This window comes from Micromys minutus, assembly GCF_963924665.1.
Source record: "Micromys minutus genome assembly, chromosome: 12".
Taxonomy (NCBI): Eukaryota; Metazoa; Chordata; class Mammalia; order Rodentia; family Muridae; genus Micromys; species Micromys minutus.
The window spans coordinates 9227097-9242586 of record NC_137981.1 but is presented as its reverse complement, the minus strand read 5'-3'; the positions used below and the strand labels follow the sequence as shown (position 1 = coordinate 9242586).

Below are 15490 nucleotides of genomic sequence, written 5' to 3'. Positions count from 1 at the left end.
ATGCTGATTTCAGCCTGATTAGCCAAGAGAAAAGATTGGTGGGAGGTGGGAGAAACGTTTGCATGTAAACTGGTTTATTTTACGATACGCTTCAACATTTTATACCGAAATATTTCAGCGCAAAATGGGATGCATTTTGCAATGGTCGTACCCAAAGCCTAAACTTAGTATCTTACGCCGACATTTGTAGTGCATTTAAAATGTGTATCTCAAAGCACATCTTCCTCGATTCACCCGAGCACGTATCTACTTTGTTCCTATTTTCTCTTTGCTAGAAAATTTACATGCAAAGTGAAATGCACCAATCTGTAGTATACGTTTGCTGAGTTCTAAAAATGCATGTACCTGCTCACATCTTAAAATGAGAGGTCAAGGGGCGTACCTAAGCCGGCTTATGGATGCGGGAATCCAGGGCTGAGGTCTTCTTAGGAAATGTGATGTGAGGATCACTACAACACAGGTTTATTTAGGCGATGAGCTTGGATGGAAACACCCAAGGGGGACAGAAGGAAAAGAAAGGGTCGGTAACCCCGGGAAGCTCGGCGTAGAGAGCGTTGGACAGGGGAAGCTAGCCAAACTCAGAGTCCTGGAAAGCTTGGCGGCAGTAACCCTGTAGGAGCGCGGAGGTGACAGGCAGGGAGGGAGCGAAGAACCGCTAGCAACCGGAGATCCAGCATCGAGGCACGAGGGGCAGCAAGAGAAGCTGGGAGGGAAGGGGGAGGGAAAATGAGGCGAAGTGGGCGGGGCCAGAGCCCGAGACCCCCGCCAGGCCTGTGGCAGAGGGGGCGAGGCTTGAACTGTAGCATCGGGAGGGGGCGGGGCCGACGGGGGCCTAGTCAAGGAAGAGAGGGGGCGTGACCAAATGGAGGGGGCGGAGCCGGGCGAAGGGAAAGTCCAGAGCAAGAGTGTGAGGAATGGAGGAAACAGAAGAGGGCGGGTCTAGAGAGGAGCTGGTGGGTCCACCGATTGGAAAGAGAGGTCAGGACCGAGCGCAGGGGGCGGAGCCTGCTGAGAGAAAGCGGGCGGAGCCTAGAGTAGGAGCGGGAGAGTCGAGGAGAGGAGGAGCGGGTGGAACTGGAGGTTGGAGCCGGAGGCCTGAGGAGGAGGAGCGGGCGGAGCCACCGCACCGCCGGCGGCGGCGGCGGAGGAGGGGGTGTGCGCGGGTCACATGGTTGAGGAGCCCTCCCCGTCAGCTGCCGTGCCCGCTGCCGAGCACTGCCACAGGAAGCTGCTGCGCCGCGCTAGTGCCGTGCTGCCTGCAGGAGCCGCCCGCACCCTGTGCTCATGAGGCAGGCCCGCGAGCCCCACCGCCTGCAGCCCCGGGCGGCGCGGTGAGGGCCGCACCCCGCCAAGAGCCATGGAACTGAACGCGGGTAAGAGCGGGAGGGAGGATCGGGGCGCAGTGTCGCGTGCCTATGCGTCCGTGTCGCGTGGGGCTGCCGGGATCCCGCGTTCCGGCTCCCGGCGCGCCGGCCGCCCCCCTCACATGGCCCTGCCGCACGGGCCACGTGCACGGTGTGTTTACGTTCGGCGGCGCGGGCGCCGGTTGGCTGCGCGAGCGTGTGACGCGGCATTACATAATGCGCGCTGGGCGGTGGCGGGCGGAGACACGTGAGGCCGCGCGGTGACCCACATTCCCCGGGGCCGGAGGGACACGTGGGGGCGGCGCCGTCGGGGTGCCCACAGTCGGCGCGAGGTCCCGCCCCCGGGGCCTCCGCCGTGACGTGGCCGCGGTCCCGGGTCTCCCGCCGCTGCCCACTGCGGGGCCCGCTGCGCATGCGCACCCGCCACAAGTTCGGGCGCCAGTCCCGCCGCAGTGAGCGCTGCAGCCGGCGCGTCCCGGGGTGACCCCGGCAGGGCTGACCTTGCTAGGCAGGGAGTGCGTGGGTCGTTCTCGCTCAGAAGCCTGCGGGAGTCGCGCAGCACCCTCCCGACGGACGGCGTGTACAGAGAATCTTTCTCCGGGGGACTTAGCCCAGAAGTCCTTTCAAGCATGGAGGGGAGGGGTTTTTCTGCATGTAGCTCGCTGTTATGCGTGGACCGGTGATTTAGGATTTCAGAACCTTACATAAAACTTTTATTTACGTTAAAAACCTTTTAGCTTCGCGCCCAAGAGTTTGAGGCAGATGGCCGCAGAAACTTGCAGGCATGGGCTATACTGTGAGATTCTCAATCAAAATGCCAGAACAAAAAAAAAAAAACACTTTTTTTTTTTTTTTTTCCAGGACCGACTTTGTTTGAACCCCAAAAAGAGATAATGCATTTCTTGCAACATGGTCATATAATACCACCTACCCCACTTCACTTTAGTCGACCCTAGTGATGGCCTTTATACCTGAAGCAAATGAAGTTTTAATTTTGAATTTTTTGAGTTCTTTGCGCTTTTAAAAATCATGCTTGTTCCAGCAAATGACTTAAGAATTTTTAGACCAATGGTCAAAATAGTTTCATGACTGTTTTGATTACCTATAGTCCTTCTTAGTCATTGCTGCATATAAAATATTCAGTCATCATAATGGGTATGAACCTTTTTTTCACTCGAAATTTAAGTCTGTTCTAATTGTGCCCTTCACGTGGATTCTTCAGACCTTGTAACTTCATAATGTAGTTGGTCAGGTGAGTTAGGTTTCTCTGATTTGAGCCTTTGGAGGATATGGTTATTAATGTTAGTCTTGACTTTTGGAGCTAAAAAATGTAAACATTTTCTTGGGCGACTGTTGACTGCTTCTTTCCCCTGTCCATTTCCAGTTCTTGGTTCTTGCTTGGTGTTTTTCTAGTCCTGTTTAACCCTTGTTGCCCTCTGGGATGTAGGAAGTGAGTAGACTACTGTGGAAATGGTTGGACATTTTCTATGGTTCAAGTTGGGTTCTTTGCTTTGGATCCTGTTGCAAACTAGTTCTTTGCAACCCTTTTCTCACACACACAGACAGACAGACAGGCGTGCACGAATGGTCAAGCGCGCGCGTGTGCACACACACACACACACACATTGGCATATTGCTCTGCTGACTCATAGGAATCTTGGGGGCAGCTAGGAACCTTTTCAAGGGAAGTATTTTCGTCCGTTGTTCAGAAATTGCCTGATCTGAAATACATAAGTTTGCAGTTTAGTCTTGAATTTCCTCTTGATCATTTGACAGTGAGTTTAGGCCTGTCATCTGATAGGTTACCTTTCTGCTGAAGTTAGCTGATAGCATTCCTTTTACCTTTGTTTTCAGTGTTGTAAACGTTATCTTACTGTCAAATTCAGTGGTATCAGTTGACACTTTGAACCAGAGGTCATTCATCATACTGCCCTATGATTCATGGCATGCTGTCTCTACTCTCCTTGCTTGACTCACAGATGAGAAATTGACTCTGCATTTTTATCACCGAAAGATTGTGATTGTGCATACTGAATTCTCTGGAGTATTATAAAAGAGAGGTCATTGCAGCCATTTTACAACCACAGCTTTGGCTCACATTTTTAAAATTAGGAAAGTGTTCCTGTACAGTGTATTCTTAGGTCTCAGTTTGGTGGCAGAACAGCAGAGGAATATATAGGCAGAGACAGCTCTTGGGAGAGAAGCTTCAACAGTGGTACTGGTCACGGTGGAGTAGAAAATGTTTGAGCAATTAGTGGGGTGAGTGAGTTCAGATTTTTAGCTGAAAGGCGAGTGGAGCTGGGCCTGTCTTAAAGAAGCAAAAGGCTGGGCAGAGGAGAGGGGGTAGTGTCTTTCTCAGTACTTTGATAGATTGCTCCTAGCATAAAGATGGCAGAGTAGTAATCACAATGTCTTGTTAGTGAATTTCCCTGTGTTAGGCCATATCCCCCTCAAGTTAAGTCACAAAAGAAGGTATTGGCATCTAAACTGAAGGGCTATAAATTGAAGTTAAGTAACTTACACAGGCAAACGAAATTTTGAATCTACAAAGGCCACTTCACTGCTGTCCTGTAAGGAATGCTAGCACTTTTTGTTGAACGACCCTTCTGCAGGGGTCACTTATCAGGTATCCTGCATTCTAGGTATTTACATTACAATCCATAACAGCAAAATTACAGTTACCTAACAGCAACAAATAATGTTATGGTTGGGGTCACCACAGTGTGAGGAAATGTGTAAAAGGGTCACAGCTTTGGGAAGGTTGTGAACCACTGGCTTAGGGGTATGTTGTGAGGTTGGAGACAATGTGTAGACCCGCTCAGTAAAGGAATAGGCTTGTGGCTAAGAAAAGGGTCAGGTGCCCCATCAGATCTCTGATGTCTGAATCCTGCTGGTTCCCTCTTTTAACCCTGTTGTTAGTGAAGCTGGCTTACTTTCCAGACCCAGATTAGCTCTTGGCTCCCCTTCTCTAGTGCTTTACATAGAAACCAAAATGCTGCTAGTTTAACATTCAGATCTCCTTTTTGTAATCTTAAAATATAATCTCTCACAGGACACATCATTTAGCAGTGGATGCGCTATCTGCCCCTCTTGACCTCTGCCCTGTTCCCTGCCGTGTGTGTGTGTGTGTGTGTATGTGTGTGTGTGTGTGTGTGAGCCTCACAGCCTTCTGCCCTTTCTGTGCACCATTGCTCACAGTTCTTTACTTCATCTTTCATCTTTAAAGCTTTTTAGGAAGGAGACCAGACTGCTCTGGAGCCACAGACCCACAAGCACACCTGTGGACAGGAATTCCTAATAAATGGGGCACATAACAGGAAGGTGTAGTTGTGACTTGGTAGCAAGCCTCCTTTCCAGGAGGGTGGATAGTCCCAGAAGAGGAGAAGGCGGACCCCAGCCCGAAGGAGGGCATTGACTCCTGGCTTACATGGAGTTGACACCTGGGTAAGCCCTGACTGGGAACCTGGCCCAGCTCCACTTGCCTTCCAGCTAAAAATAGAGAGGACTGCTGCCTACGTTAATTTTAGCTCAAGGCTCTAAGAAGTGCATTCTGCTTGTTTCTGGAAGTGTTGGGATTTGCTGGATCAGGGATTTTACATTTCTTGCTTTGTCATCAGAGACTGTGTGCACAAAAAGTAATAACCTCTTTTATGTACACTTTTATTGTAAGTCTTGTAATTACTGGCAGAATATTTCAGTTTTATGGGTGATGACTCAGGGTTGGTGACATGGAAAAAAACTTGCTTGTTCAGGTCTTCTCAGTAAGAGTGATCTTGTGTACTCACTGATTGGATGGCTTGGTGACTTTTGTATCGGGTTCTGCTGCCTACTAGAGTTCTGCCACCTTCCTCAGTGTTTTTTTTAGCTCCAGCCTCCTCATGTACAAATGGGCTAATGGAATGTGGAAGGCTGAAATGTGACCTGGAGATTGAGTAATTTTATGGCTGGCTTTAGTACGGCTTTAGTACTGCCTGAGGACTTAAGAGTCTCACTTTCCTTTCTTCACTAGAGGAGCTAGCTGCTCAGTAAGATTTACCTTCTAGGAAGTTTGCATTTAACCTCCACTTTGCTAACCATTGGGTTAGTAGATATGTGTCTAGAGGTGAAGAGGACAAGAAAATCAGTATTGAAGGACTTACCAGAAGAGGCAGCTGTTTCTGGACGGGTCCCAGTGACTTCAAGGTGTTGAATACAAGCACTTGAAATAAGAGCTGGATTGGTGACAGTCCAGGAAATTTTCTTATGTTTTATTTTGGAGCTTTTGTGAAGAAGTTTTAAAACTTTCCATGGCCAAAGCAGCACTTTTGACCAATTTAAGTAATTTGGATTAGCTCAGATATCTAAGTTTATTTATTTAGTGTGTTTGGTGTATGTAGTTGTTCAGATTTCTAAAAGTTTATTTCTTTATTTAGAGTGTGTGGTGTGTGCACATTTGCAGAGGTCAGAGGAAGATGCTGACTTTCTTTCATTGCTGTCCACCTAATTCCCTTGAGACAGTCTTTCACTGAACATGGAGCTGCAGAACGTCTGTCCCTCACACAGGTGTGGTCACTCCATGCTGTTACCTGCATACACCTCATTCACCTGGCTGGCTGGGGGGCCAACCGTCCTGAGTGATTCTCCAACCTTGAACCCTTCCTCCTAGTTCCTGGGGTATGGTTACACAGAACCATGCCTCACTTTTTATGTGGGTGCTTGGGATATTAGCCTGTCCTACTCAAACCCCAGTAAGCACTTTTATGTTTTTCTGAGACTAGATCTCACTATATAGCCCAGGCTGGCCTTGAACTTGGAATCTTCCTGCCTTTGCTTCCTGACTTTTTGGCATTATAGGCTAAATGTTTATTTCTCAGCAGAGGTACTTAGAAGACCTTGTGAGCTTCAGTGTTGGTCCTAGGAAGGTTTTCAAGAGCTTAGTTTTTTTTTCTCTTCAGGTGTAGGTGTGCATTGAGTGCCTAAAGGCTATATCACAGGCACAAAGCTGTGAGATACTCCACTGGGAAGTGCTTTTCTTGCTATTCTATTCAGATACCTGTAAACCCAGGAGCAGTTTGCTAATCTGGAATTTATGATGTACACTTTTGATCTCTTAAACTCTTTAAAGACAGCTAATCTAGTGATTTTCTCTGGACAGAATAGGCTTCAAGGTTCTCATTGAACTGACATATTTCAGATGATTGGACAGTTGTGTTTAGTAGATTCCAACCTTTGTAACTGGCCAATTAATGCTCCTCTCCCCTTTCTTGTTTTAGTTTTGAGGCAGACTTGTCATGTGTAACTCAGGGTTTCTCCTGCCTTGCCTCTTGAGTACTGGGATTTAGGAGCATGCCTCACCATGCTCAACTTGCCAGTTGGAGTTTGAATTTTCTGATTGTAGCCATTTTAAGATTTCTATATACAAAGAGCCCGTGAAAGTGCCCATTTCTGAGGCCACACTCTCCAGTTTGGGCAGGGACTAGGAAGCATGTGTTATAAAAAGAGTACTGGGCAGTGATGAACAGAAACTCAATGTTGGGAAGCTTTTCTTCTTCTGATACATACCTTGGTGCTTAAAAAATACTTACGTTTGTTTATGTGCATGGTATTTTGGCTGCACTGTGGGCTGGAGGAGGCTGGAGGGTGTCAGACTCCCTGGAGTTGGAGTTACTAACAGTTGATATCGTCTGTGTCATGCTGGGAATCAGTTCTCTGTCAGAGCAGCCAGTGTTCTTAACTGCTGCGCCATCTTTCTGGGCCTTAAAAAAGTTAAAGAGCATGTAAGTGAGTGCCCATGGAGGCCAGGAAATGACTTGGATCCCTCAGGAGTTGGAATCAGCTGAGTCGATGCTGGGATTTGAACTGTCTTCTGCAAGAGCAATTTACACTTTTTTAAAAAAATTGGATATTTTATTTACATTTCAGATGTTATCTCTTTTCCTGGTTTCCCCTCAGCAAGTCCCATGTCCCATCCTCCCATACCCTATTTCTGTGAGGGTGCTCCTCTACCCATCCACCCAGTCCCTCCTCACTGCCCTAGCATTTCTCTACACTGGGACATCAAGCCTTTACAGGACCAAGGGTGTTCCCTCTCATTGATGCCAGATGGACCCCTTCAGCTCCTTCAGTCCTTCCCCTAACTCTTTCATTGGGGTCCCTGTGTTCAGTCCTTTGGCTTTGAGCATCCGAATCTGTATTGGTCAGGATCTGGCAGAGCCTCCCAGGAGACAGCTGTATCAAGAATAGAGGAGATGTACACAGGGTCAGGAAATTGAACAGAGGTGTGTAGCAATGGGGGATGGGAAGCTGGGGATAGCAACTAGAAAGTGCCAGATGGCAGGAAAGCAAGGGCCTCTCAGGACCCTTGGGGATGACAGTAGCTGAAATACCATAAAGGGGAGGGAGAACCTGTTGTGACCATATCCAGAGCTTAGGCATGGCCCTCCAGTTGAGGAATGGGGCCACTCACCCATCTCCAAAATTTTAATCCAGAATTGCTTCTGTCTAAAGGAAACACAGGGACAAAGAGGGGAACAGAGACTGAAGGAAGGGCCATCCAGATACTGCCTCACCTGGGGATCCATCCCATATGCAGAGACCAAACCCAGACACTATTGTTGATGCCAAGAAGTGCATGCAGTATATACCCTTGACCACTGAACATCTTTTCAGTTTCTAACCAAGGTCACTTGCTTTAAAGTCAAGAATAGCAGGAGCCACGTTAGATGCTGCTGTTGTAATAAATATTAAAAAATATTAATTGGTTTATCTCTTTATTGGCCCTGAGGCCTGACCCTGATATGTAGTTCTGTGCACCTCTGGTGCCTGGTCCGAGCCACCACTGTCCAACTTGTTCGAGCAACTCCCTTCCCTGGTGGTTTTCTACTGCCTGTTCTCTGCCTCTGTCTGGGATTGTTTCTCTACCCCAAAATCCCACATATAAATACAACTCTACAGCCTGATAGCTTTTCACACAGGCTTATATATTCAACTCTCAACCCACAAATCCTCTACACAACAAGATTACATCAAATAGACAAAGATACAAACTGCCCTTCTATATGAGATACTAGACCTATAAAATCCTTTTTTTTAATTTATCAATTAGATTTATATGTTAAATTCTCAGTCCACAATACATCCACACAATAAATTTACAACCAGTCGACAAAGATATAAACTGCCCACCTAGATAAGACAAACTGACCTATAGAAACCCTTGAAAATATTTATATCTACCTAGGGATGACTAAGACCACCTGGAGCTAGATCATCTTTCTCCAGCTCCATCTTGATTCTCCCCTTTCTGCTTCTCCTCTTCCTTCCTCCTTCCAAGGATTTTCCCCGCCTATCCTTCCTTCTTTTTTTTTTTTTATTTTTTAAACGACTTTATTTTGCAAAACAAAGATAAATGTACAGATTTTAAACATTTTTTGCTTAAAATTATACATTTTTGTCAGTACTGTTTTTTCAGACATTAAAATAAATTTTACATAAAACCATGTGAATATGTTTTTTAGTCAGTACTTGATTTTTTTCAAGGGCTTGACAGTATGGATTGAAAACCTACTAGTTGCAATAAGCGTAAAGTACATGCAAAACAAAACGCAACATGGAAATAGTCAAAGTCTTCTTGTTTTGTGAATATATGTATATTTTTTGTTTTCTTTATTTCTTGGACTTCATACAGTCTGTGAGTTGTTTCTGGGGGAGTGCAAGCCTCTGGGGTTAGCATCCCACTATCAGTGACTGCATATTATGTCTGTTCTTTTGTGACTGGGTTATCTCACTCAGGATGATATTCTCTAGATGCAGCCATTTTCTTAAGAATTTGGTTAAGTCATTGTTTCTGGTGGCTGAGTAGTATTCCATTGTGTATATGTACCACAATTTTTGTATCCATTCATCTTCTGAAGGACATCTGGGTTCCTTCCAGCTTCTGGCTATTATAAATAGAGCCGCTATGAACATTGTGGTGCATATATCTTTGTTGTGTATTGAAGTGTCTCTGGGGTATATGCCCAGAAGTGGAATAGCTGGGTCTTCAGGTAGTACTATATCCAATTTTCTGAGGTATCGCCAGACAGATTTCCAGAGTGGTTGTATTAGCTTGCAACCCCACCAACAGTGGAGAAGTGTTCCTCTTTCTCTGCAGCCTCGCCAGCATCTGCTGTCATCTGAGTTTTGGATCTTGGCCAATCTGACTGGTGTGAGGTGGAATCTTAGGGTTGTTTTGATTTGCATTTCCCTGATGGCTAAGGATGTCGAGCACTTCCTCAGATGTTTCTTGGCCATTCGGTGTTCCTCAACTGAAAATGATTTGTTTAGCTCTGTACCCCATTTTTTAATAGGGTTATTTGATTCTCTGGTGTCTAGCTTTTTGAGTTCCTTGTACACCTTGGATATTAGGCCTCTATCTGATGTGGTGTTGGTAAAGATCTTTTCCCATTCTGTTGGTTGCCGTTTTGTTTTCTTGACGATGTCCTTAGCCTTACAGAAACTTTGCAATCTCATTGAGTCCCATTTGTTAATCTTTGACCTTAGAGCTTGAGCCATTGGTGTTTTGTTCAGGAAATTTTCTCCTGTGCCTATGTGTTCTAAGGTTTTCCCTACTTTCTCATCTAATAGTTTCAGTGTATCTGGTTTAATGTGGAGATCTTTAATCCACTTACACTTGAGCTTTGTACAAGGAGATAAGAATGGGTCTATTTTCATTCTTTTGCATGTTGAGTGCCAGTTGGACCAGCACCATTTGTTGAATAGGCTGTCCTTTTTCCATTGAATGTTTACTGCTCCTTTGTCAAAAATCAGGTGACCATATACATGAGGGCTCATTTCTGGATCTTCTATTCTATTCCATTGATCCACTTGCCTATTTCTGTACCAGTACCATGCAGTTTTCAGCACAATTGCCTTGTAATATAGCTTGAGGTCAGGGATAGTGATTCCCGCAGATGTTTTTTTGTTGTTGAGGATGGATTTCGCTATTCTAGGTCTTTTGTTATTCCATATGAAATTGCACATTGATCTTTCCAATTCCATGAAGAACTGGGTTGGAATTTTGATGGGGATTGCATTGAATCTGTAGATTGCTTTTGGTAGGATGGCCATTTTTAAGATGTTGATCTTTCCAATCCATGAGCATGGGAGATCTTTCCATTTTCTGAGATCCTCCTCAATTTCTTTCTTTAGAGGTTTGAAGTTCTTGTCATACAGGTCCTTCACTTCCTTAGTTAGAGTCACACCAAGGTATTTCATAGTTTTTGTAACGATTGTGAAGGGTACCTTTTCCCTAATTTCTTTCTCCACATGTTTGTCCTTTGAGTATAGGAAGGCTACTGATTTGTTTGAGTTAATTTTGTATCCGGCCACTTTGCTGAACTTGTTTATCAGCTGTAGGAGTTCTCTGGTGGAATTTTTGGGGTCACTCAAGTACACTATCATGTCATTGGCAAAGAGTGATGTTTTTATCTCTTCCTTTCCGATTTGTATCCCCTTGATCTCCTTTTGCTGTCTAATTGCTCCAGCCAGGACTTCCAGTACTATGTTGAATAGGTAGGGAGAGAGTGGGCAGCCTTGTTGAGTCCCTGATTTTAGTGGGATTGCTTCAAGTTTCTCGCCATTAAGTTTGATGTTGACTGTTGGTTTGCTGTATATTGCTTTTATTATGTTTAAATATGGGCCTTGGATTCCTGTTCTTTCCAGGACTTTTAACATGAAGGGGTGTTGGATTTTGTCGAATGCTTTCTCAGCGTCTAGTGAGATGACCATGTGATTTTGGTCTTTAAGTTTGTTTATATGGTGGATTACATTGATGGATTTCCTTATGTTAAACCATCCCTGCATCCCAGGGATGAAGCCTACTTGGTCATGATGAATGATGGTTTTGATGTGTTCTTGGATTCAGTTTGCAAGGATTTTGTTGAGTATTTTTGCATCAATGTTCATAAGTGAGATTGGTCTGAAGTTCTCTTTCCTTGTAGGGTCTTTGTGTGGCTTAGGTACGAGGGTTATTGTAGCCTCAAAAAATGAGTTGGGTAATATTCCATCTGATTCTATCTTTTGGAATAGTTTGGCGAATATTGGTGTTATATCCCCAATAAATGTCTGATAAAATTCTGCACTGAACCCGTCTGGACCTGGGCTTTTTTTGGTTGGGAGGCTTTTGATGACTTCTTCTATTTCTTTAGGTGTTATAGGGTTATTTAGATGGTTTACTTGGTCCTGGTTAAACTTTGGGACCTTGTATCTGTCTAGGAATTCGTCCATTTCCTCCAGATTTTCCAATTTTTGTGGAGTATAAGTTTTTGTAGTAGGATCTGATGATTTCTTGAATTTCCTTAGTTTCAGTTGTTATGTCACCACTTTCCTTTCTGATTTTGTTAATTTGTATACTCTCTCTTTGCCCTCTAGTTAGTCTGGCTAGGGGTTTATCAATCTTGTTGATTTTCTCAAAGAACCAACTCTTTGTTTTGTTGATTTTTTCAATGGTTCTTTTTGTTTCTATTTGGTCTATTTCTGCCCTAATTTTGATTATTTCTTGCCGTCAACTCTTTTTGGGTATATCTGCTTCCTTTTGTTCTAGGGCTTTTAGCTGTGCTGTCAGGTTGCTGATGTGAGCTCTCTCCAGTTTCTTTTTGGAAGCACTTAGGGCTATGAGTTTTCCTCTCAATACTGCTTTCATTGCATCCCATAGGTTTGGGTATGTTGTGTTATCGTTTTCGTTGAATTCTAGAAAGTTCTTAATTTCTTTCTTTATTTCTTCTTTGATCCTGCTATCCTTTAACAGAGCGTTGTTTAGTTTCCATGTGTATGTGGGCATTTTGTTGTCTTTGTTGTTGTTAAAGACCAGCCGTAGACCACGGTGATCTGAGAGGATGCATGGGAGTATTTCAATCTTCTTATATCGATGAAGGCTCGTTCTGTGTCCAATTATGTGGTCAATTTTCGAGAAGGTGCCATGGGGTGGTGAGAAGAAGGTGTATTCTTTTACTTTAGGATAGTATGTTCTGTATATATCTATTAATTCTAGTTGGTTCAAAGTCTCTGCTAGTTTTGCAGTGTCCTTGTTCAGTTTCTGTTTCCCTGATCTGTCCATTGGTGAGAGTGGGGTATTAAAGTCTCCCACTATTATTGTGTGGGGTGAAATGTATTTTTTGAGCTTTAGTAGAGTTTCTTTTATGAATGTGGGTGATTTTTTATTTGGAGCATATATGTTAAGGATTGAGAGTTCCTCCTGACAGACTTCCCCGGTAATGAGTAAAAAGTGTCCTTCTTTATCTTTTTTGATAACTTTTGGTTGGAAATTTACTTTATTCGATATTAGAATAGCCACTCCAGCTTGCTTCTTGGAGCTGTTTGCTTGGAAGTTTTTTTCCCACCCTTTTACTCTGAGATAGTGTCTGTCTCTGTCTCTGAGATGAGTTTCCTGTATGCAGCAAAAGGCTGGATTTTGTTTATGTATCCAGTCTGATAGTCTATGTCTCTTTATTGGGGAGTTGAGACCATTTATGTTAATAGATATCAAGGAATAATTGTTTCTGTTTACTGCCATTTTTGCTTTTTTGGGTTGAGTTGTGTCTGTGTTTTTTTCTTCTTTTAGTTTTCTTGTTTAGGAGTTTTCTTGTTTTTACTAGGCTGTATTTTCCCTCCTTGTATTGGGTTTTCCACCTATAATTCGTTGTAGTGCTGGGTTTGTGGTAAGATATTGTGTGAATTTTGATTTGTCTTGAAATATCTTTGTCTCTCCATCGATGGTGATTGATAGTTTTGCTGGGTATAGCAGCTTGGGCTGGCACTTGTGCTCTCTTAAGGAGTGCATGATGTCTGTCCAGGCTCTTCTAGCTTTCATAGTCTCTGTTGAGAAATCGGGTGTGAGTCTGATTGGTCTGCCTTTATATGTTACCTGACCTTTTTCCCTTACTGCTTTTAGTATTCTTTCTTTACTTTGGTCACTTGATGTTTTTACTATTATGTGTCGGGAGGTATTTCTTTTCTGGTCCAACCTATTTGGAGTTCTGAAGGCTTCTTTTATGCTAGTGGTCATCTCATTCTTGAGGGTAGGGAAGTTTTCTTCTATGATTTTGTTGAAGATATTTACTGTGCCTCTTAGTTGATACTCTTCTCCCTTTTCTATTCCTATTATCCTTAGGTTCGGTCTTCTCATTGTGTCTTGTATTTCCTGGACATTTTGGGTTAGGAGCTTTTTGTTTTTTGCATCTTCTCTGGCTGTTTTGTCTATGTTTGCAATGTTGTCTTCTGCCCCCGAGATTCTCTCCTCTATCTCTTGTAATCTGTTGGAAATGCTTGCTTCTGTGACTCCTGATTTCTTTTTTTGGTGTTATGACTCTAGGGTTATCTCTTTTAGCGCTTTCTTTATTGTGTCAATTTCTGTTTTAATTTCTCTCTTCCATTCCTTTATTTTTTTGGTTCTGTTTTCCTCTAGTTCTTTGAGTTCTTTGAGTGTTTTTCTTGTTTCTTCTTTAAAAGCTTCTGAATCTTTTTGCTTTTCCTCCCTTTCTTGTTTAAGTAACTCTATCAGCGTCTTGAGGCATGATTTCAGGTCTGTGTCTTCTTTCTCTGGAGTGTTTGGAATTCCAATGTTTGCTACTATCGGAGAGCTGGGTTCTGGTGTTGCTAGATTGTCTTGGTTTCCTTGGGATATACTCTTTCTCTTTCCTCTTGCCATTGTGTTGTCAGTGATATGTTCTTGCCTTTCCCTTGTATCTGGTCTGTGTCCCTGGTACACTTTCCGTGTGCACTCCGCAGAGATCTCTCTACTCCCCGGCAGCCCAGGTTCCGGGTGGCAGCTGGGCCAGGCTCCGCTCTGCGTCCTGAAGTCGCCTCCGGGTGGGAACAGACGTTCCTAAGATCTGTTCCCGGTCACTGGATCGGGGAGGACAGGGCAGGTCAGGGCAGGGGGTGCCCTTTCCGTGTGCACTCCGCAGAGATCCCTCTGCTCCCCAGCAGCCTAGTTCTCCCCCCCCAGCAGCCTAGGTCTCCTATAAAATCCTTAATGTTCATTCCTATTTAATGCCAATCACCTGGGTCTAGCTGGTCCTTGGGAACCTCCAACCTCTGACCTCCTCAGACCTCTCCTCTTTCTACCTCCCTTGCCCTGCCCAGTCACTGGCTTTCCTTTATTTTACTAATTAAAATGGGAAGGTTCAGATGAGGTCACCTCTTGAGTAAGTGACTGGGCAGCCCTTCTTGGGGAAGTGAAATTAACATTAAAATACAAACAGCCTCAGGACAACCTACATGCTGCCTTCCAGATCAAGTGGTTGTGGTGCTCAACTCAGCTTCACATTTTTGATGCAGTTCCAGCCAGATTTGGATGCCATTGAGTAGGAATCACATTAATATATTAATATATATGTGTGTGTGTGTGTGTGTGTGTGTGTGTGTGTGTGTGTGTGTGTATGTATTAATGTGTGTGCCTGTATGCATTTGCAGTATTATATACACATATATATGTGTGTGTGTGCATATATAATTTGTTTGAGAGAGGTTCTCATGAAGCTCGTCTGGCTTCAGTTTGATATGTGCCTGAGGATGATCTTGAACTTTTCCTGTCTTAACTTCCTAAGTAAGTGGAAATACAGGCATGTGCTATCATGCCTGGCCTAGTAAATTATGACTTTTGTTTTTAAAAGTGAAGTGTAGAGACTAGAGAGATGTCTTAGTTGTTAAGAGCACATCCTATTATACTTAGAGGACCAGATTTTGTTCCCATCACCTACACTGGGCTGTTTGTAACTGCCAGCAACTAGTTGATCTATCTTCTGGACTCTGGGCACCCACACACATTTGGCATACATCATGAACACAAACTCAGGCACATGAATGAAAAAAAAAATCTTGTGAAGTGTGTGCAGTTTTTACATACTAGCCAAGGAGACGCTTGTCTCTTTCTTCCCCCTGAGAGCTGTGGTTGTGCCTTACTCCTCAGAGGTTTCCAATGTGCATGTGGGTGATTAGTGTTGAATACACAGTAGAACAAAGTGGTTGCAATTCCAAGGCTTTTTTTTCCTTGTCTGTAAATGAAAATATCTGGATTTGGAAGGACTGTTTGAATTGAGTGGTTTAGTTATATTGTATTATTACTACTATTATTATGTATGTATTTGTGTGCAGTGTGTGTTTCTGTA

At 44.0% G+C, this 15490-nt stretch overlaps 1 protein-coding gene across 1 annotated transcript in view; it reads left to right on the top strand.

Moving 5' to 3' along the window:
* Window positions 1-1073: 1073 nt before the first annotated feature.
* The window catches only part of NR1D2 (nuclear receptor subfamily 1 group D member 2), a 32705-nt gene continuing 18288 nt past the window's right edge, over window positions 1074-15490 (top strand). The window contains exon 1 of the mRNA XM_080926931.1: window positions 1074-1373. Within this exon, the coding sequence (XP_080783057.1) occupies window positions 1358-1373 (16 nt within the window). The 5' untranslated portion in view covers window positions 1074-1357. The remainder of the gene's footprint in view (window positions 1374-15490) is intronic.